Source organism: Centruroides vittatus, unplaced genomic scaffold (genome assembly GCF_030686945.1).
Source record: "Centruroides vittatus isolate TY-2023 unplaced genomic scaffold, ASM3068694v2 contig_82, whole genome shotgun sequence".
Taxonomy (NCBI): Eukaryota; Metazoa; Arthropoda; class Arachnida; order Scorpiones; family Buthidae; genus Centruroides; species Centruroides vittatus.
Genome location: NW_027122533.1, coordinates 134,626 through 155,621, shown reverse-complemented (window position 1 = coordinate 155,621; position 20,996 = coordinate 134,626). Strand labels below are relative to the sequence as shown.

The 20,996-nt window shown below is 35.3% G+C and overlaps 2 protein-coding genes across 2 annotated transcripts in view; one reads left to right on the top strand and one right to left on the bottom strand.

The window, feature by feature from the left end:
• The window catches only part of LOC136982322 (ATP-binding cassette subfamily C member 4-like), a 67,623-nt gene that overhangs the window by 20,954 nt on the left and 25,673 nt on the right, over nucleotides 1-20,996 (bottom strand). Inside the window, exon 5 of the mRNA XM_067278798.1 lies at nucleotides 12,951-13,040. Within this exon, the coding sequence (XP_067134899.1) occupies nucleotides 12,951-13,040 (90 nt within the window). The remainder of the gene's footprint in view (nucleotides 1-12,950; nucleotides 13,041-20,996) is intronic.
• On the top strand, nucleotides 13,887-16,275 carry LOC136982301 (general transcription factor II-I repeat domain-containing protein 2-like). The gene is made up of 2 exons (XM_067278777.1): nucleotides 13,887-13,992; nucleotides 14,367-16,275. Exon 2 carries the CDS (start codon nucleotides 14,559-14,561, stop codon nucleotides 16,149-16,151), a length of 1,593 nt encoding a protein of 530 aa, XP_067134878.1. The 5' UTR covers nucleotides 13,887-13,992; nucleotides 14,367-14,558; the 3' UTR covers nucleotides 16,152-16,275.

Below are 20,996 nucleotides of genomic sequence, written 5' to 3'. Positions count from 1 at the left end.
CGATAAGTGGAACAAATTGGGGACTGGGGTCCTTCCAGTTAATGATTTGTTCCAGTTTCCGACTTTGTACGAAAAAATACATTAACCTGTCCGATGTTCAAATTTTTCTCCGTTGCGTGTCGCTTCGTGTTGAATTTTCGTCGATTTTAAGCCTAACGAAAATTTTTATAATAATCATAGAGGTATTGTATCGTTAAAAATTATTTCTGCATTTTGTACAAACAAAATAAATATATTAAATAATTTAAAAAACATGAAAATTATACTTTAGAAGTAAATTTAGTATCGAAAACATTCGATTCAGCACGACACAGTCCGATTGAAAATCGTTCCACCTTCCGGCCATTCCACTTACCGACGTTCCACTTATCGACGCTCTACTGTATTAAGGTGATCGGCCAAAGAATCAATGTCCGTTATGTCATAAATCTCTCGAGATGCCCAATACTCGCTAAACCAATTTTTGAATACATCCCAGTCAGTCTGATCTTTAATATACTTTTCAGACCTTAATAGTGGGGTGTTGACAAGTTTCCATACAATGTAGCGATGATCACTAGCACTAACTTCCTCAAGAGTTTCGCAGCTGTTCATGTGGTTGAGAGCAAGTCTATTAGCCGCACAAATGTCCACCCAACTCTCTCCTCTGTCTGTGAAGAAAGTTGGCAGGTCACTCGAGTTACATGAAACCATGTCATGGCTAGATTGGAAGTCTATTAATATTCTGCTTCTTACATCTTCAATCGGACTGGACCATGTAGGCGACTTAGCATTGAAATCTCCCGCAAGAATCCAAGGAGAATTATTAATTTTCTGACTGATGTTGTCTAGTTTTTGCAGAATACCTTGAATATCTTCATAAGGAGAGCTATAAGCTGAAGTAATGAGTAAGTGTCTATTCATATAAGTTATCTGAACAGTCGTAATACAGTCAGTGCTGAGTAATGGACAGAAGTCAATATTTATATCTTTGTTCGGGAATAAAATCCCAGTTTTAGGCCTATCATACAAATTGTTAGGAGGGAAGACTTTCCTGTTTCCAAAGCGAACAATGCAGCCAGAAATTGTGTATGGTTCTTGTAGAACTATTATATCTGCCCTTTTTTCCTCCACAGTCTTAATCAGCAAGGAAGAGGCTGCTTTGCATTTTTCGGCATTCAGTTGAACAACAGTGATATTATTGTTTTGATTCAAGAGACTATTATGGATATGAATTCTGAGTATGATTTCCTGTTGTACTAAACCCCATAGTTTGTCTGTCTGATTCTTTGACTCCTTAATTTCTGTAGTGTGGGGCATTTTCTATCATAGGCATTATGATTCGTTGGAATTTTCTTTGCCATTGGCTGTCCTCTATTGAAATGCATGCAATTTATGCAGCAAGGAGTATTATGTTTCTCGCTGCATTCTGCGAATTTATGGTCCTTAGTACAATGACTGCAATGAGTTTGTTCAGTGCAGTCCTTAGCCATGTGGTAATAACCTGCGCATCGGAAACACCTAATAATAGGTATGTACAGTACATAGTCATCTATTTTAACATTTGCCCATTCAAGGGCGATATGTTTATGCTGAATCAGTAAGTTTCTGATGGAGGGTTTTACCGACAACACTATATGGCAACAGTTATCTCTGACCTTGCCTCTCTCTATTGATGTGCTAATTCGACAAGAATTTAAAAGTTCGTCTTTATTGATACCTTTCCATGTGTCGTTTTGGTTGAACGTTGTGTCCATAAAGTTGTTCTGACTCTACAGAATGTGATACATTTAAGAGAATGATACGTGGTCGTCTACCCTCTGAGACATGGCATCTAATCTTGTCTTTGATTGTTGGTATATTTTCGATTGCCACACGTAATCTTTCACCATCCTTGTCATCTCCCACCCGGAAGCAGAACTCTTCATTTCGAATTCTTCTTACACCCTTTACTTTAATGCTATATCTAACGGCCGGATTTCCGACAGAATGGTAGTAACAGTAGGATGAATGTCTGTTTGTTCATCTTGTTCACCTTAAGCCGGATAAACTAAGACAGCATGACGGCCACCAATCCCTTCATTAAGAAGCTTAGTGGAAAGCGATTTTGTAATTGTCTTAGTCGTATGGCTTGCATTGTTGTTAGATTTAACCACTTGAGCATAGGATTTATGAAGACTACCAGATAGCCCATTGTTTTCAGCAACTTGTTGTATTCTGTCATTTCCTTTAATTGTTTCTCTATTTCTTCTCAATTCTCCAAGAATTTCGTGCATTTGGTACAGGAAACCATGCATTTTCGCAACGTACTATCTTATTTCTGCCTGGTGATGTACCTTGATAGTACTACTGGTATGCTTTGGAGCAAAGATCTAACACCTTCCCTAGAAAATCATCTGCCTGTTTAAGATCATATTCTGTTGTAATCCCCATGGGAATAGAAGATGTGATCTCCTAATGTGCTGTCTCCGAAGCGGAATCCCGCTTCAACTCCTCCTCAGGAATGGGTCCTAAAACGACTGACACCTTATTACACTGCTTTTCCACCATTGAAAACTCCAGAAGTGTGCTTGTGTATACCTAATGCCCCCCAAACTGAAGGAAAGTACTGGACAGTTGAACTTCTGTTCCACAATTTCTGTACGGTCAGGTTAGACACCCAGCAGTCCAGAAGGAAAAGATAGCACTAAAATTATCTAAAATTAACTTAACACTAATACAAAAGATTACATAGTAGTTGACAGAAGAAGCACAATTACAAAGTTAGAATCAGTGTTGCCGCAATGAAATTTCAAAACGTACTGAAGCTCCTTCAAAAAATGTACTATTTTCTTTTATGGTTAATTGCTTTTAATATTAATTTAATATACCATCATACTCAACTTTTGTGCTTATTTCAAATTCATATTCATGAATACTGGTTAAATACGAATACTTTAAAATTAAATATTTCATAAAAAGATTTTATGAAAATAGTGTGTTTGGTTTTTTGTTAACGTTCATTATTAGTTACAGCATTATGTGTTGATTTTTTAATATATAAGTGATGGATAAAATAAATTATAAATTGAATATGCATGGACAGATTCAAATTAACAAAAGTTATTTCTTTTACCAAGATTACTAAAATTGAAGTTCATAATTTAACAATTAAATTATAGTGGTAGAAAATAATATAAAAGTATTTATATTATTTATACTTGTACAATTTCAAAACTATTTTCTGTAATAATTCGACTCTGACTTAAAGAATATTTTGATATTATTGACGACAAAAGTTTAAAATCATTGATTTCCTTACTTGTCCATTATTTTTGTTTGACAGAGTTGAATTGTTTGGACCACGTAACGTGAAAAATTTTGTCAAGATCCTCATGAAAATGTGCAGACGACTGAAACGTTTGACACACGTGTGAAAGAGGACCATTGAGTCAAGACATTTGCACGTGCAACTATCTGTATGTTGTTGACGCGACCGACATATACCATGTGTATGTTGTGATTGGGTAAGGTCATGTTTCTTTATGCAGCGAGAGTGTAGCAAAATCACGTCACGAGCAATATTGGCCAATTTGAAGCCAGTTTCAGTGTGTTCGCTGTAAAGCGCTTCTCGAGCGCTGCATAAAGAAACGCGGGGTAAATCAAATTAGCAAGCAGTGACACTAGTCATACTAGTAGACTTTATTAAACTAATTTTTTTCGCATTTTCTAGTTAAGGCATGAAATATTATTCTGTTCCATGAATGGTACTGAAATATTATAATATACTTAAAATGTACTAAAAATCTAAGTGTACTTTCAATGCTCTCGAAAAAGCAAAATGTACCCGAAAAGTACAAATGTACTAAGAACGGCAACACTAGTTAGAATCGATTACGTCACTTCAGTATCGGCTTTAAAAAGTAGAGCGGCAGTTAAATCCGTTGGAATCACCGGTGGGCGAATGGACTCCGTCTCCGCTCATACTGGCGGAGACCAGACCTTAAACACCGGAGTTCGATCGGGGGTTCTCGCCTCACTCGGACGAGCTGGCAGCGGGGAGTTTTTTCCGGGTTTTTCTCCTTGCTAATGACGCCTGAATAGGGGCCAGCTTTCCCCAAGTCCTCCCGGAAGGCATTCCTATCTCCCTTTCTCGCGGGGGCCGTCTCCTATAAGGCCGACTTTGATCGCATCTGTGACCTCTTATCTGTCTTCTCGGATTGGCTGTCTTTTATAAGGCCGACTCTTCGGTCGCTGAGCGATCATCTCCTGTTTCTTCCGGAGTATAAAGCCGCATATGAGCTACACACTCCTCTAGCATACCAGGAAAATAAGGAAATCCGTTGGAATAACCGTTAGATCCGCTGAGGTCATCGACCGTTGCCATGAACACACCAGTGGCTGGCCAGTGAAGAAAATGTCTAAGTTTTAAACTTGCCATAGTTCAAAAGTTATTAAAGCTAGAATCCTCAAATTTTAACTGAGCGTTGCTGATGGGTCCACCTTGCCAACAATGTAAAACTTTACAGTGGATGCCTCCCCAAAAGCCCGATGTGGGCCGCCGAAGACCGACGTTTAATTTTTTTTTTTAACTGTTATTACACTAAAACTGGTGGTCCTACAACAGCCAAATTTTCACACAGTACTCAGCTGGTGCAGTAGTAACTGAATACGGTTTCCTTTCCGGTTTAGCGGGTCACATCTTTCGGACAACCGATCTCGGAAAAGTCACTTTTCTTCCAGTCGTAACCCTCGATTTTTAAAAGCTAGGGCCCAAAATTTGGGACCAATCGACTCTTCTTCTCGAGACGAATCCGACGATATAAAAAGTTTCACTGTACTCACAAAATATACTGAATAAACACAATTCAAGCAAAAGCAGAAAAAGTACACAACTTGTTCAAATTGCGACTCTTGGGAGAATTGTTACCATCATTAGAAAAATTACAATATTATGGACAGTTTATTTTCCAGCAGAATGATGCAAGTTGTCACAATGCTAAAAGCATTAATGCTTGGCTGGTTCAACATATTAAATATTAAAATGCTTGTAGCATCCCTCAGCATTTCCTATAAGATATATAGTTATTTTAACTTTTTCATCCATATGGACACCAACAGGACCTCTTTTTAGCAGGATCATTATGGGTTCGGCCAGGCAAACAATGGGGCGGCCGGCTGATGAGGCACGGAGCCCGACGTATCCGGGCAGACCACCCCCGAAAAATTCATGGAGATTTTTCGACCCATCAGATCTGATCCCAGCTCACCCAGAGTGGTATACTGCCACCTTGACCACTCGGCCATCCAGTGGTCAATTGAAACAAATATGTGGTGTGGAATACCTACCAATATGTACTGTACAACTCCTTTAATATAAAAATATGGCCAGGTTGAATTTATGATAAAAACCCTTTAAAAAGATTTCTTAAATAGAATATATACAAATGTGTCTTCATTCCAATCCACTTTTTTTAAACGCACATTTGAGGGATTGACAATCTGACGCCCGAGTCGAACTTTCTTTATTCGCATTTTTCACCGAATGCTCGCCCTCTGGTGTTTAAAAACAAAACTATTCTATCTGGGTCGTTTGCTTAACTCTTGTGTATTATCAGCAGTAAAGATGAATAGAAAAAGCAAAGCTTTCTGTTGCGTTCCAAATTACAATTTCAAAGACTTACGGGAGCCTAATGTAAATTTTCGTCTATTCCCATACGAAAAACAGATGATTATTCGTAAATCGGTCGGTTATATTTGAGCTTCTCCGAATTCTGAGAGTGGATTACTGTTAATAATTGGCGGTTTCCCGATTGTCCATCTTTACATGAACAAGTTATGCTGTCAATTTTAAAAGATATTTTCTTAAAGTTAAAATGCCAGTAATTTTGTGTGGGACAAAGGATCGGATTTAAGCATTTTGAAGCCCTAAGCTGAACTTTAAGTCCCCTTACCAACCCTTCACAATTTTAGAAGTGAATCATAAAAACAAAAGTATTAAATCAGATTATGTCTCCAATTTATACTGATATTGGAAGAAAAAGATGAGGTTTCACTAGTCTTGTTTTATAACTGAATTTAATTAAATTTTTATACTCATTCCATTAAAAATCTTTTTTAAAATTCGTTTTATCAATTTTTTTAAAAAAAAGACCTTATGTTAATTCTTAGAAAAAAAATTAATGAAATACTACACAAAATAAAAAGTAAAGCATATATTGTTGCTTCGTAAAAAATGTTTATTACAAAATTCGACTTTAATTTTTTTTACAAATATTTGAAGCTTCTTGAATGTCGAAGCCCTAAGCAACAATTTAAAAAGCTTTTTACTTGTAAATCCAGTCCTGATAAGACAATGTCGAAGCTGATACTCTTAACACAAAGGGCACAAATATGTATAGAACGATCTCTCACTTGATACCACATAAAGACGTGTCCCGCTAGCAATAATTGTTCTACTATAAAATTTCTCGATAAACAGCTACAAGCAGCTTATATCATTATATCGGACAATAATATATGATTAATTTTACAATACTAGTTACAAGCGACCCAGATGAAGAAGCCATTTTGTAAAAAATGCAGCGCCCTCTATAGTTCATGAAAAACGCGAATAGGCTGTTTAACTGTTTTGCATTCAGATGCAGACAGCAGCCTATAAAGAAAGGTTGACACCACCGTGAGATTGTTAATTCCTCAAATGTGTGTTTAAAAAAACTAAATTGGAATAAAGACACATTTGTATATATTGTCTTCGAGGAATCTTCTAAAAACTTTTTTGCAATTTATAACTCCTGTTTGAGGCACGACATTTTCCCTGTGCGTGGAAGCATGCGAATATCGTTTCCATACCTAAATTAGGCAATTGTAAGAAACCAGATCTATTTCTTTGATACCAGCTTTTGAAAAAGTGCTCGAGCACCTCCTTAAGAATAGACTTATGTGACATATGGAAACAAAACAGCAACTTCATGATAGTTTGGTTTTTCAGCCACAGAGATATTCTGCTGATGCAACACAAAATGCTTATATCGACATTGTACATCTTTTAGAAACTTTTCAACATGATCTAGCCATAAGTGTAGACATTTCTAGTGCATTTGACAGTGCTTTATGACTCCAGATCTAGCACCAGCTACCTACCATCAAATACTTAGACAATATTTTTTACACATTACAAGACTTCCTCAGGAACATAACTGTAACTCTACAATATGCAAAGTTTAAAATCATTGATTTCCTTACTTGTCCATTATTTTTGTTTGACAGAGTTGAATTGTTTGGACCACGTGGCGTGAAAAATTTTTTCAAGATCCTCATTAAATGTGCAGACGACTGAAACGTTTTACACACGTGTGAAAGAGGACCATTGAATCAAGGCATTTGCACGTGCAACAGATAGTTGCATGTGCAATGTCTTGCCTCGTCTTTTCTCTGGCTACTTTTCTCTGGAAAATTTTTTGCCATTAGAAATTGGCAATCTCTAATGGCAAAAAATATTTTTTAAGAATTTATTTTTTATATATACTAATTATTTCCACTTAAATACGAATTTAACATTTAAAAAATTGCCAGGAAATAATTTCCGCGAAAAAAACGCCTCAAAAAGTGTTTTTCCATAGAAACTATATAAAAAGTTAAAAATAATCTTTCAAAAATGCTTTTATTTGATAAATATAGATGCAGGGAGTTCATTCATTTACTTAATAAGGCGTGAAATTTCACACGTGTAGTCTACGTGGTAAACAAACCAGTTGACCTTGGAAACAGCTGGAGGCAGTTTTCCCGGGTAGTTCTCATGTACGATTCAGGGGATGATCGGTTTAAAGCTGGAAGGGAGCTAACTTACCGCATCTGTTCAAATAAAACACAATATTTCCGATTTTTATGCTAATAAAATATGAGGGGACCAAAAAAAAAGGTATGGGAAAAACATTTTACTGAATAAACAATAAGAAAAACCTGCTTATTTCTTAAAAAGCATCCAACAGCATTTAAAAAATTTTAGAAAAGTCAAAAAGGTCAAATACAAGTTTAGAACGATTTAATTAATTTTGTAAAAAAATTCCCATAAAAAATAATAGCACGATTAATTCTGTAGTTAATAAATCGTCATAAAATATTCTTCGCTGGTCAAAAACATTTATAAAATTTGCATAGGTGATAGGTAACGATGTACAGAGCCGTAACTAGGATTTTGGATGCCTATGGCCAAGAATAAAAATGGCGCCTTTTTAATTTTTGTTATTAAAAAAAACACATAGATGGAAACGTTATTCTAAAAAAATTATCTAATGACATTCTATATAATTTTCAACTATATATACGGTAAATAATTTAAAATATATGTTTATAAATAATCTTTTATGTTTTTTTTTAAAACAAAATATAACACATTATTTTAATGAATTTAAATTTAATAAAATTCGAACAATTTCACAATCAATCAATTTTGGCATTTGAAATTGTTGCTTGATGTAAAGAGTATTATTATAACAACGTTAAGAAACAAATATATACAATAATACATTATTAATCTACTAGTGAATTTACAAACAGGTGTAGTAATGCAACAAAGTGTTCCACGGTTGCCCAAATGGCGCCATCTCAAAGAATAATAAATAAATGTAATCTCGATAATGCGTTTCTACGAATACGTTATCAATCGGTGCTTTCATACAACTACAGTATTATTCATTTTAATTTCTAAATTGCGCATCTATTGATTTCACTAATCGTTTACTAAATTTTGACTATCATCGATTTCACTTTCGTTACACAGGCAAATGACTCCAACATACATACTGCTGCTGCTTATCAACATTGTTATGGAGTTAATAATATCACTTTAAAATGTCGAAATTAAATAAATGTTTAACCTTTATTGGTATGTTACTGGTTACTTAACCCTTATGCACCATTTGTCTAATATTTTAGATTGCTTTTTTTGTTCTTCTAATTGTCTTTCTTTTTGTTTTTTACTTTCCCAGCCAGATTTTTTCTTTTTTGTAGACATTTTATTTTCTCATAGCAATTTTTAAATGTAATATTTCTTATTACTAGATTTGATAAAAAAAAACAACAACTCACTACACAATAACATTTATAAAAGGCTAGGAGATACTATAGATTACTACCTATGGAATTTCGAGTCTTTGGGTATATATCTGAACTCAGGACTCGCTCTGAACCGCTATGTCGGCCTCGCTATCGCGATCGGGAGTCGCGTCACTTGCCGTTAAAATTGCCTTTAGGCCGCGACTCCACTAGCCGTAAAAGGGCCGTAAAACCCCTCACCGTAAAAGCTTTTAATCACATGACCATGATATTTTACGCCTGAGCAGGTCGTAAAACCAACGTAAAAGCGAGTTGAGCAGTGTTCAACTCGCTTTTACGTTGGTTTTACGACCTGCTCAGGCGTAAAATATCATGGTCATGTGATTAAAAGCTTTTACGGTGAGGGGTTTTACGGCCCTTTTACGGCTAGTGGAGTCGCGGCCTTAGTAGACGTTTTCCTCTTTTTTACTTTGTTCAAGAACTACCGTGAGTCAATAACTAGTCACGTTTAGCACATGGCGGCCTGCCGGCGGCTCCCCTCCGGAAGGTCAGTCGGGAGCACGAACAGTGGGAACGGCTGCCATGTTTGCTGCCATAAGTAACATTAACCGAAATGGCGATCGCGCGATGATCAGAAGTCGCGTCGCTCTCTCCGCTCTCGTATCGCGTGTTTAACCCTACTGGAGATGACCGTAGTCTGACATCATGGTTTGCAGACTTTACCGCAAGATGGCAATACTAGCAACTATGGTGCCGTCTTCGTGAGAGCATTAAAAAAGTATAACAACTTAAAAAATATGATAACTTTTTTATTTTTCGTGTCCGGTCCAAAAATAGGGTACTGTTGAACTCGTCTCGGTCCCCTGAGTTGAAATATATAATCAAAGTTCTGAAATTCCATAGGTGGTAATCTATAGTACACCCAAAGGCGAAGATTCTAATATGTTAATACAATGCACTCCCTTTCACCTTTTCCACCGAAGCAGAAGAAATGAGCCATCCCCTCCTAACCTGTAATGGAGTGGTCACCTATTCAAATTTCATGAATTATTTTTGCTGCAAAATTTTTTAATGACGATTTAATAATTAGCTAATTAATTGTGCTATTGTTTTTTATGAGAGTTTTTTTAATCAAATTAATAAAATCGTTCTAAACTTCTATTTGACGGTTTGATGTGGGTAAAGTTTTTTAAAACGCTATTGGATGTTTTTTATGACATCATGTTTTTTTTAGTAAAATTTTTTCTCAGCTTTTTTTGGTCCCCCTGTATTTTAATAGCATAAAAATCGAAAATTTTGTTATATTATATATGTTCGTAGAAATTACAGATCATAAATACTATATAAATATAAATATAAAAGTTTTTTGTGTTATTAATTTTCGAATACATATTATTCCGAAACCTTTTCGTTGGCGCCTTTATTAAATCGGCGCCTGTGGCAGGAGCCACATTGGCCATACCCTAGTTACGGCTCTGACAATGTATATATGCTGATCCATACCTTTTTGGAAAAGTTATGTCAGGGCCCTTTTTGAGGCCCCTTAAGGCCAAGCCCGAGTTATCTCGGGTTAAGTTCTGCGCATTTGCACGCGCAGTCCGAGATATCTCGGGTTAAGAGCTTAAGGAAGTATGCTGTTCAACGCGACATAGTTCAACGCTGCCCACAGGGTTCAGTCTGTGGCCACTTGTTATAGAATGTTACTTTTAACAGTTTCTCCATGAAGAGTTTCGATCAGGATTGCACAATCGCATATGCTGACGATGTGCTGGTGTTGCTGCTGGTAGGGGGTTGTTCTCGTGCTGAACTGGAAACAAAAGGAACAGGATTCTTGATATGATTCACAGTTAGGGCTCTCAGAATAAAATAAAATTCAATGTCGCTAAAACAAAATGTATTGTATTTAATTAACAAACTACAACGACCTAATCTATATCGCACAGTCCCCACCGTTAAATGGGGACTGAATGTTAAGGTGAAGAGAACAATCAGGTATTTGGGGAACACTTAATATGAGTGTCTGACAGACACTCATATCAAACGCCCATGTTTGGCATGCGTATCTGACTTAATTTTATGCTTTTTGACTTGTTGCCAGAAAAACTTTCTTATACCTATGACTTTATACTTATCTGTAACCAAACCTTTATTCAAATTGTTACCTATGATCGTGGCAGCTAGGAATAAGCTATCCAAGGGTACATCTAAGAAGAAAACTAATTTCAGCACAATGCAGGTTACTTGCAAATTGCAAAGGCTTATCTACAACACCAAATGCCAGCCTTCAGATTGAAGCTGGAAACCGCCTGTAGATAAATTCATCTCTTTACATATCAAAGAATAACAGCGAAACATTATGTAAGGCCTCGATGTCGTAACAACTAACAGAAATCTTAATGCATCCAATTTTGGAAACCATTTGCAATTTACCTGCTCGCAACATCCTGGTATACAACCTAATTTTATTAATGATTCTCTGAATCTTGCTGATATCAAGGTTTTTACAGATGGTTCAAAAATTGAAAATAATGTTGGCTGTAGCTTTGTTGCTTACCGTTACAATAATGAAATACACTATGAACAGTTCAGGCTGAAATATTATTGCTCTCTGTATCAAACTGAGATGTTGGCAATTGAGATGGCCATCTTCTGAACTAATGAAAATTTTTCCAATGCTAACGTTTCAATAATTACTGACAGTTCTTCATCAATTGCTGCTCCACGAGAAACAGTCTCCACCCCATCGCCAACAACATACAATATGTATTTTAAAATCGATTGATACATACTACACCTGTACTTGTGCTTATCAAGGTATTCTAGGTAATGAAAGGGCCGACACCTTGGTAAATGCTGCAGCAAACGACGCTAATTTTCTCGCCACATATCATATATATAACTTAAGCATCCGAAAAAAATTATTGTGAAATGGCCTTCTCTCATGGCAAGAAGACTGCAATAGTCATTATTTAAGCCATCAAAGAATTATTTATTAGTTTCTCCTGAAATTAAATAAATGTTCTCCTATAAATGATTTAGACCAAACCATTTTAAGCAGTTCCAAATTGATCATGGCAATTTTGGTAGTTACCTGGCAAAGGTTGTAAATGGTAATAAACATTACATTCTTGAATGCCCCATATGGAATACAGAGAGTCATTAAATCAAACTTATCATCTACGGCCATGGTAAAAACTGCTCAGTTCATTGCAAGAACTTAATAAATAAACAAAACGCCTACAAAGCTTTCATGAATTGGTACAAAGATACTTTACCTTAACTGTACACAACTGATTGTTGTCTGTTCAAACGTGCCCACTCCTCCATACGTACATACACATTCCGATTTTTATTTTACGTCTTTTGTGTCCACTTTCACCATTTAACTCGACCTATTACCTTGCTGTAAATACGCGGTAATATATTTTTATCTCTGTATTTTTATTTCCACTCTCTGTTATGTTAATTCTTAAACTTTTATACTTATTATAAACGCGACTTACATTGTTTTATGTAGTATTGTATTTACTTGTTGTACCACGCAATACCAGATATGGACCCCTGTATGTAAATATAAAAATAAAAAAAATAGTACTAAGAAAAAGTCCTCAAGAAGTGTGAATGGTTGAAGCAAACATTCAAGCAAATTTGGGATAAAATCACTTCAGATGAGCGTTCAGGCTTTTCTTGATACAATCGGATGAAGGCTGTTCTACAAGTCAAATGCAAAAATCTTATATTCAAACTTTACTAACAAATTAATCATAAATCTAAAAGAATTTTCTGTTTTAAATTATTAAAGAATAAACTAGAGATTGATTAAAATGACATGTTGTCCGAGGAATTTTGTGAGGATTCTATACGTAGACAAAATATATGGGTTTAAGTGATATACACTAAACATATTATTGTATAGAAAATTATTTTAAACTCACGTTTTGAAATTTGCCGACGTCGTTTGCTAGAAGATTTACCATTTGTCCCACATTCGATCTTTCCAGAGACGAAGGACTTAAACTGATTGCCTGCAAGTGAAAGTTTTATATAAAATAAATATTCTTAAAAATTATATCATCTTTTAATAAAAGAATACGAGTTTATTACTTAGCAAAGTCTCCAAACAAACTAATGGATCTCATTTTCTAATTCTTTTTCAATGCAACAATATGATAAAATTAGCTTATCACACAGAAAAGTATTTAAATAGTGGATTAATTTTAAGTGACGTCTGGTCGCAAGCGTTAAACTACCGTAATTAAAAGAGTTATTTAAAAATCTATTATTTAACATTGTTAGGCAATATTTTGGTTTTTATCACTTTAATAGAAATACGTAAAATGTCACACCGAGTGTGACATTTTATTAGTTTTTATTTAGCCTTATTACGATTTTACATTTAATTTTATCTAATTCTAAAATTTTTAAAAATTATTTTTTCTATGTATTTATAATTTTAAAATTGATTATTTGTTGTTTTTACTTTCCATTTAAAAAAATTCAATTTTAATTGATTAAAAAATAACTTTCTAATCTATATATACAAATCAGAATGTTTAATTGTTTGTTTGTTCGTTCGCTATACATGCTTATGCTGTAGACCATGGATGCACAGACCGCGGCCCGCGGGCCGCATGCGGCCCGCCGGTCGAATACTGGTGGCCCGTCGACAGCAAAAATAATACTCTCGTACATTCGAAGAATATTTAATTCTATTCCAGAATAAAACCAAAAAAATCTAAAAACTTTATATAAAGTTCAAAATAGTAGAGAAATCAAGAATTTTCTAGCGCGGTGTGAGCAAGCGAGATAGCAATAGTCCCGAATTCCCGATTTCTCGAGTAGGTACGAGTAGATACACGAAGCGTAGGAGAATAAGTGCAGTTTAATAGTGTTTTGGGGAGGCAATAGTTCTAGTGTAGATTTTAACTCGACTAGCCGGTGTCATATATTTTGATCCACATTCAACGTAGATTTCCTGTTAACCCGTCAAGTGCCGTGTATAATTGTGTTGTGAAATCGTAAGTAAAACTCTGTTATTAATAAGTGTTTCCCTACCTATTTAATCAATTTTAATCAAATTTAGCTTTAATGTTGGCCAAATATTAAAATAAAACAAAGAAATTACTATTTTTATCAGAATTTCTCTAACTGTAATAATTACGTCATTATTTCAGATATAAAATCTGTATAAAAATCTTAAAATTTCTGAGGAATTTAATCAATTATTTTTGATAATTTAAAAAAGAATGGGTAATTTAAGTAGGTACTGTAATTGTTTTTAGGTGCTGTGTTAATCCTAGCCAGGATTAGAACGCAACATGGAGAAGCCAGGACCTAGTAAAAAACGTAAGGTTAAAGATGAAAATCGGCAGTTTCAAGAAATTTGGACTGAGAAATACTTTTTTGTATGGTCGCATAACAAAGTCGTTTGTTTAATTTGCAAGAATTCTGTTGCGATTGCAAAGGAATATAATGTAAAAAGGCATTATGAAACGCAGCATCCTTCTTTTACCAAGTTTACAGGCGAATTAAGAAAGCAAAAAATGTTGTCTTTAAAACGGGAGATTATTGGTCAGCAAGCTATGTTTACAAAACCCATTCAAGATTCAGAAACAGCTACAGAAGTTAGTTATGAAATTTCTCGAATGATAGCAAAGCGAAGTCGCCCCTTCAATGATGGCGATTTTGTAAAAGAATGCATAGAAATTGCCGCTAAGAAAATGTGTCCAGAAGCAGCAAAAAAGTTTGAGAAAATTCAACTGAATCGTATGACTATCCAAAGACGAATTATGTCTTTGTCAGGTAATATTGCGGAACAATTAATTGAAAAAACTAAGATCATTGAATTTTTTTCATTAGCACTCGACGAATCCACTGATATTAGTTCCACAGCTCAACTTCTCATATTCATACGAGGTGTTACTCAAGATTTTGAAGTCTTAGAAGAGTTATTCGGAATGTGTTCATTGAAAGGTCAAACCAAAGGAGTTGATATACTCAATGTACTTTTGGATGAGTGTTCAAAAACTGATTTGGACTTATCAAAATTATCGGGAGTTGCGACTGACGGTGCTCCTTCGATGATTGGTGTCAATTCCGGGCTAGTTACTTTGCTGAAAAAGCATCTGCAAGGAAAAAACATAAACGCTGAAGATCTCATGCAGTTTCACTGCATTATACACCAAGAAACCCTCTGTTCTAAAAAAATTGAATTTCAAAATGTCATGAAAGTGGTAGTTTCGACTGTAAATTTCATAAAATCACGAGGACTCAATCACAGACAATTCAAACAATTCCTTGATGACATCGAAAGCGAATACGGAGATTTACTGTATTATACAGAAGTAAGGTGGCTAAGCCGTGGATTGACACTGGAACGATTTCTAAATTTAATAGAAGAAATTGGAATATTTCTGGCGGAAAAGCAAAGGGATGTCCCGGAACTTAAAAATCCTGATTGGTTGTGTGATTTGGCTTTTTTAGTTGACATTACAAATCATTTGAATGTCTTGAACACACGGCTTCAAGGCAAAAATCAACTGATATCCCAGCTCTACGCTCATGTATCATCCTTTCAATGCAAGCTGACACTTTTCAGATCACAATTGAATTCTGGAAATTACAATCATTTTCCGAATTATAAGAAAATGGCTGAAAAATTCAACAAAACTGCGATTAATTTCAGTTATGTAGAAAAGCTAGATATTTTGATTCAATCTTTTCAAGACAGATTTTCGGATTTTAAAAAAGTGAAACCTCTGTTGGACATATTCAGCAATCCTTTCACGATTTCAGTTGAAAATGCGCCAGAGTCAATGCAGTTAGAAATTATCGACATTCAAAACGATCAAGATTTACGCAACAAATTCAACGAAGGAGACTTGCTGAACTTTTACCGCTGCATTGATAAAAATATGTACGAAAAGTTGCGCATAAACGCTCTGAAATGTGCCAGCTTATTTGGTTCTACCTATATATGTGAACAAACTTTTTCAATACTAAATAATAATAAAACAAAAAATCGAAACCGCCTTGCAAATGAAAGTTTGGAAGCAGTTTTACGTGTTGCTACAAGTAAATTTGAGCCAAATATAAAAAAGATTGTAAGCACTATGCAGTGCCACGCTTCAAATTAATAAATTCTTTTTGAATTTTAATAAATTATTATCAATTCTTTATTGTCTTTAATTACCTATACTTCTGGCGGCCGGCCCGCCATCAGTTCATGATTTGCCCGAGTGGCCCCTAGTCTTCATAAGTCTGTGCAACCATGCTGTAGACCAATTGCTAAAAAACTCGGCAGCTTCCAAATTATGGATTAAATTTATATGTATGGATTAATTGCTGTCTTTGGTTGTAGCGCCGTATATTGGAAATAATTAACAAAATAATTAACAAAATAATCGCGTCACACGTCACGCATTTGTCGAAAGTAACCAATTGTTAGAATGTTGGCGCCGTTTTGTTGGAGGAGAAAATACGGAATCGCGAAGAGATGACAAAGAATTGTTAACGTTAAAAAAATGTTATTCAAGTGTGAGTTAGGATGAATGAAACTACACAAATGATATTAATCACGTATCGAGTTGCATTCTTTCAAACTCTCAGTGGAACTCTGACGCAGCACCTCCCGGTGGTGAGTTCTGGGTTGCCATTCGTTTGGAAATAACGAAGGGCCAGCGAAAAGTTGCGTGTTTTCGTTTATAAATATATAAATAATATTATTATATATTTATAATAATAAAATAAACGAAAACACGCAATATATTTATATATATAATAATTAATAATATATAATATATTAATATAATAATAATATTAAATATTTGAATTGAAACAATATGATTTCGAAAGTTTTTATACAGTTAATGGGGACTCTTCTCAAACCTTTCCATACCTGCTTTCGACTTATATGTAACTAATTCTAGAAATTAAAGAAAGACACAGATGGACACCAGAAGGAATTTACATGTATATTTAAATCCCGATTATGGATTTTGAATCTACTCCATTTAGCTTTATGGCAACAAATAACTTGTTAATATCAAGTTACTGCAGAATTTATATGTATATGGGTAGAGATTTGCAACATAAAATAAATACTTATAAAACGAATTACTTTTCTAACTAATTCCATGTGTTGTGATTGTATAATGAATTATAATTTCTGCACGTGTTTGATAGATTACCATCATTTTAACAGTCGATTTATTAAATTAAAATCGAAAAATGATGTTTACCATAGTGAAGCCTTTGTCCCCATCGAAGAGGTAAGGTGCACTACATACGTCAACCTATATGTAGTGTACCTACATATAGGTCGACATTTAACAACTGTGACGATGTGATAGTATTGTACTTGATTTATGTACGTGTCAATAAATTACGGAAATTAATTTTTAAGGCTCTTCAACACGATCGCTTCGCATTATCATTGCTGTTTAGTGATAATACGACAAGACACACAGAGCGTGTAGAAAAAAGGTTACGATCTACACAAGGAATACTCAGGTTCGTATTGGGTACACAACTATAAGATTCAGGATCACATTATTACAAAAGTCATAAAATATTGAATCAATCTTAAGCAATAAATAAATATATACTGTGTTTATATATATATATTATAATTATAATATTCATCCAGCAACGCGTTGCATATCAATTTAAAAATAACTTTTATATCATTAATCATAAAAATAAATAAATGATTGTGTGTTATGAGATTTTATTAGAAATTTTTTTAAATTTTTGTTATACAATAGTAAAAAGCCTAATTTCGAGGGTAGGGTTGAGTTTGTAAATGCTAATTTAATAATATTAGCCATTGATCGCGCTGTTTGTAGGTATGTCTCGGTATGCCTATAACGCACACTAGAGGTGCCTTAGTGGTGATTTTAAATTAACAGTAACTTATTTTTATTTGTAATAGGAATTTATTATTGATATCACGGAATGCCCTTCCCGTGGGGGAGAGGGCTAAGGATTACCCCCTCCCCTCTGGAAAGGAAATAAATTCTCCTTCCCAAGTGAAGGAGAATTACCCCCACGGGAAGGGGGAAAAATTTCCCATTGATATGAATTTATTGTTTATACCACAAAATGGCACCGCTGCTGCTAGAACACCCACTAGGGGACGGCCTGGGCTACTAGTAACCAAGAAAACCTTCACTAATCCGACCCCTCTCGATACAGTAAAACTTCGTTATTTCGAAACTCAAGAAAGCAAACAAAAAAAAAAAAGAAACACAGTTTGAATTATCCTGTTTCGAATTATCCGAACTATTTCGTAATTCTCGAATAAAATTTGACATTATCTTAATTTTATTCGAAAATTACAGAAAACTTCGATTCGAAAAAAAGAGAGGTAAGACAGATCACACAATTTTAACAGTGTGTTAGCATATGATGATAGCTATTGCAAATGGACTGTCATTAGATGTCACTGGTTGTCATATACATTTATATTTTACACCTTTTTATATGTATTTTCTGTCCAATTATTTATTGAAGTATTTCATTAATTTGAATTTGCATATTAATACACATATACTGTAAAGGAGTCAATGTCCGATCATTAATTCTTGTTTTGGGGCGTTATTTTTATTTTGTTCTTTTCTTTTTCTTGGTTCCTTTTTTTTGTTGTTACAGACAAACTCCCAAGCACCAATGACAAAAAGAACAAAAAAAAACGAAAATTTTTAACTTAGTTTGCATCGTTGCCCGATCCTGGAACATCATCCTATGTAAATTAGACAGTGCGGAGCTACACTGGATGAACAATTAAAAGCGGAACAGCCAGGACCAAAAGGAGAGAGAGCTTCAGGTGACCAAGGTGGTAAACGTCAGTGATAAGTTCGAGGAAATTGTGTTTGGCTGTACACTATTTATAGCTTGAGGAGGAGATAAAACGTTTTCTTTATTGTGAGAAAGCTGTACAAGATTTTGATATTGTCTGTGGTTTGTGGAAATTATTAGTTTTAAATAAAGTCCTGGTCTGGCACTTGCCTCATTATTATGTAACCTATTGTTGTTTCCGAAAACGGTGAGTTACATAACTGGCGCCCGAACAGGGACCTTATGGGTCATAAGCAAGTTTTTTTTTTGAGTTTATTTCAGATCGAACCGTTGGTGTATTTGTTTTGTATGGACGAGAAAATAATGTCTGAGGAAGATTCCATTACTCGTGAAGAGTTCAGGACTTTACAAAACCAGCTGACAACGTTATCGCAGCAAGTCGCTGCACTGACGCAAAGTATGGCAAGTATCTCTTCTGCCTTATCTTTTAAGCAGGCGGAGCCGCCAGCCGAGAACCGACCCGATCCCAGGGAAGTGAGCCAAACCAGTCCGGGGGGAAGCATTCCCAATAGGCCGCCAACAGGTACATCTACTCCCCTCCCACCAGTGACACCAAATACCTCGGTGGTGATTGTCAATGCTCAACCTACGCCATCTAAAACATTTAACGGGACATCTGAATACCCGGCGGCCGACTTTATCCAAGATATGGAACAATATTTTTTCGTTAATCAGGTCTCAGCTAATCGTTGGGTTGATACAGCCGCCTTCTTATTAGAGGGTTCTCCAGCTAAATGGTGGAGAAACGATGGACGGAAAAGAGTAGGTAATAGCTGGCCTCTCTTTTCCCATTTACTTAAAGAATTGTATTCTCCTCTTACAGACGAAGTCGCTCTAGCAAAGAAATTATTCAGCCAATCGTATGATGGTATGTCTGGTGTCGAACAGTACATTTGGGACACTGTTCAGCTGTACCGTGCGTGGAAACCCTACTCCAGGGACGAAGAAATCGTCCAATGTATAACGACTCAAATGCCTTTTTAAATTTACGTGAGTATCTAGAAATTAGACATTGTTATTCTATTAATGACTTAGTGCGAACAGCCAAGGAGTACGAATTTCGGAGAAAGCCGACCAGTCACCGATCTGCGGAACGAACCGATAATTCGAGAGAGAGTTTACCTGAACGCTCACTAACTCAACCCCTTAGTGTGGAAAGAAAGCCTCAGACGACCCATAGAGTTCCGATACGATGTTATACTTGTGGAATTACTGGGCATTATTCAAGGAACTGCTCCCAAAATAAGCGAGCCGGATACCAAACAGTTCCGAAAACGTCTGACCCTATACAGGACCAAAAGGAGAGAGAGCTTCAGGTGACAAAGGTGGTAAACGTCAGTGATAAGTTCGAGAAAATTGTGTTTGGCTGTACATTATTTATAGCTTGAGGAGGAGATAAAACGTTTTCTTTATTATGAGAAAGCTGTACAAGATTTTGATATTGTCTGTGGTTTGTGGAAATTATTAGTTTTAAATAAAGTCCTGGTCTGGTACTTGCCTCATTATTATGTAACCTATTGTTTCCGAAAACGGTGAGTTACAATACATACATTTTTCAGGTAATTTCACGAAGTCCAAGCTGATCAAAATCGGTGGGTAGCAAAAGCACACATACAGTACATTACGGCAATTGGGACATGTGTGCTAACACATGTCCCAATTGCCCTAATGTACTGTACACATGTCCTAATTGCCCCTTCGTGTTGGCATGCCCTTTTCTTAATTCTCAGGGAAGCTGTAAAGTTCCATTTTATTTTTCAATTACAGTAGAGAGTCGTTAATCGGAACGCCGGTAATCGGAATGGCCGGTAATGGGCACGATTTTCAGTCGGACTGTGTCGTGCTGAATCGAACGTTTTTGATACTAGATTTACTTCTAAAGTATAATTTTCATGTTTTTATATTCTTCAATATATTTATTTTATTTGTACAAAATGCAGAAATAATTTTTAACGATACGATAGCCTCGATTACTATTATTAAAAATTTTCATTAGGCTTAAAATCGACGAAAATTCAACACGAAGCGACACGCAACAAAGAAAAATTCAACACGAACCGACACGCAAGGGAGAAAAATTTGAACATCGGACAGGTTAATATATTTTTTCGTACAAAGTCGGT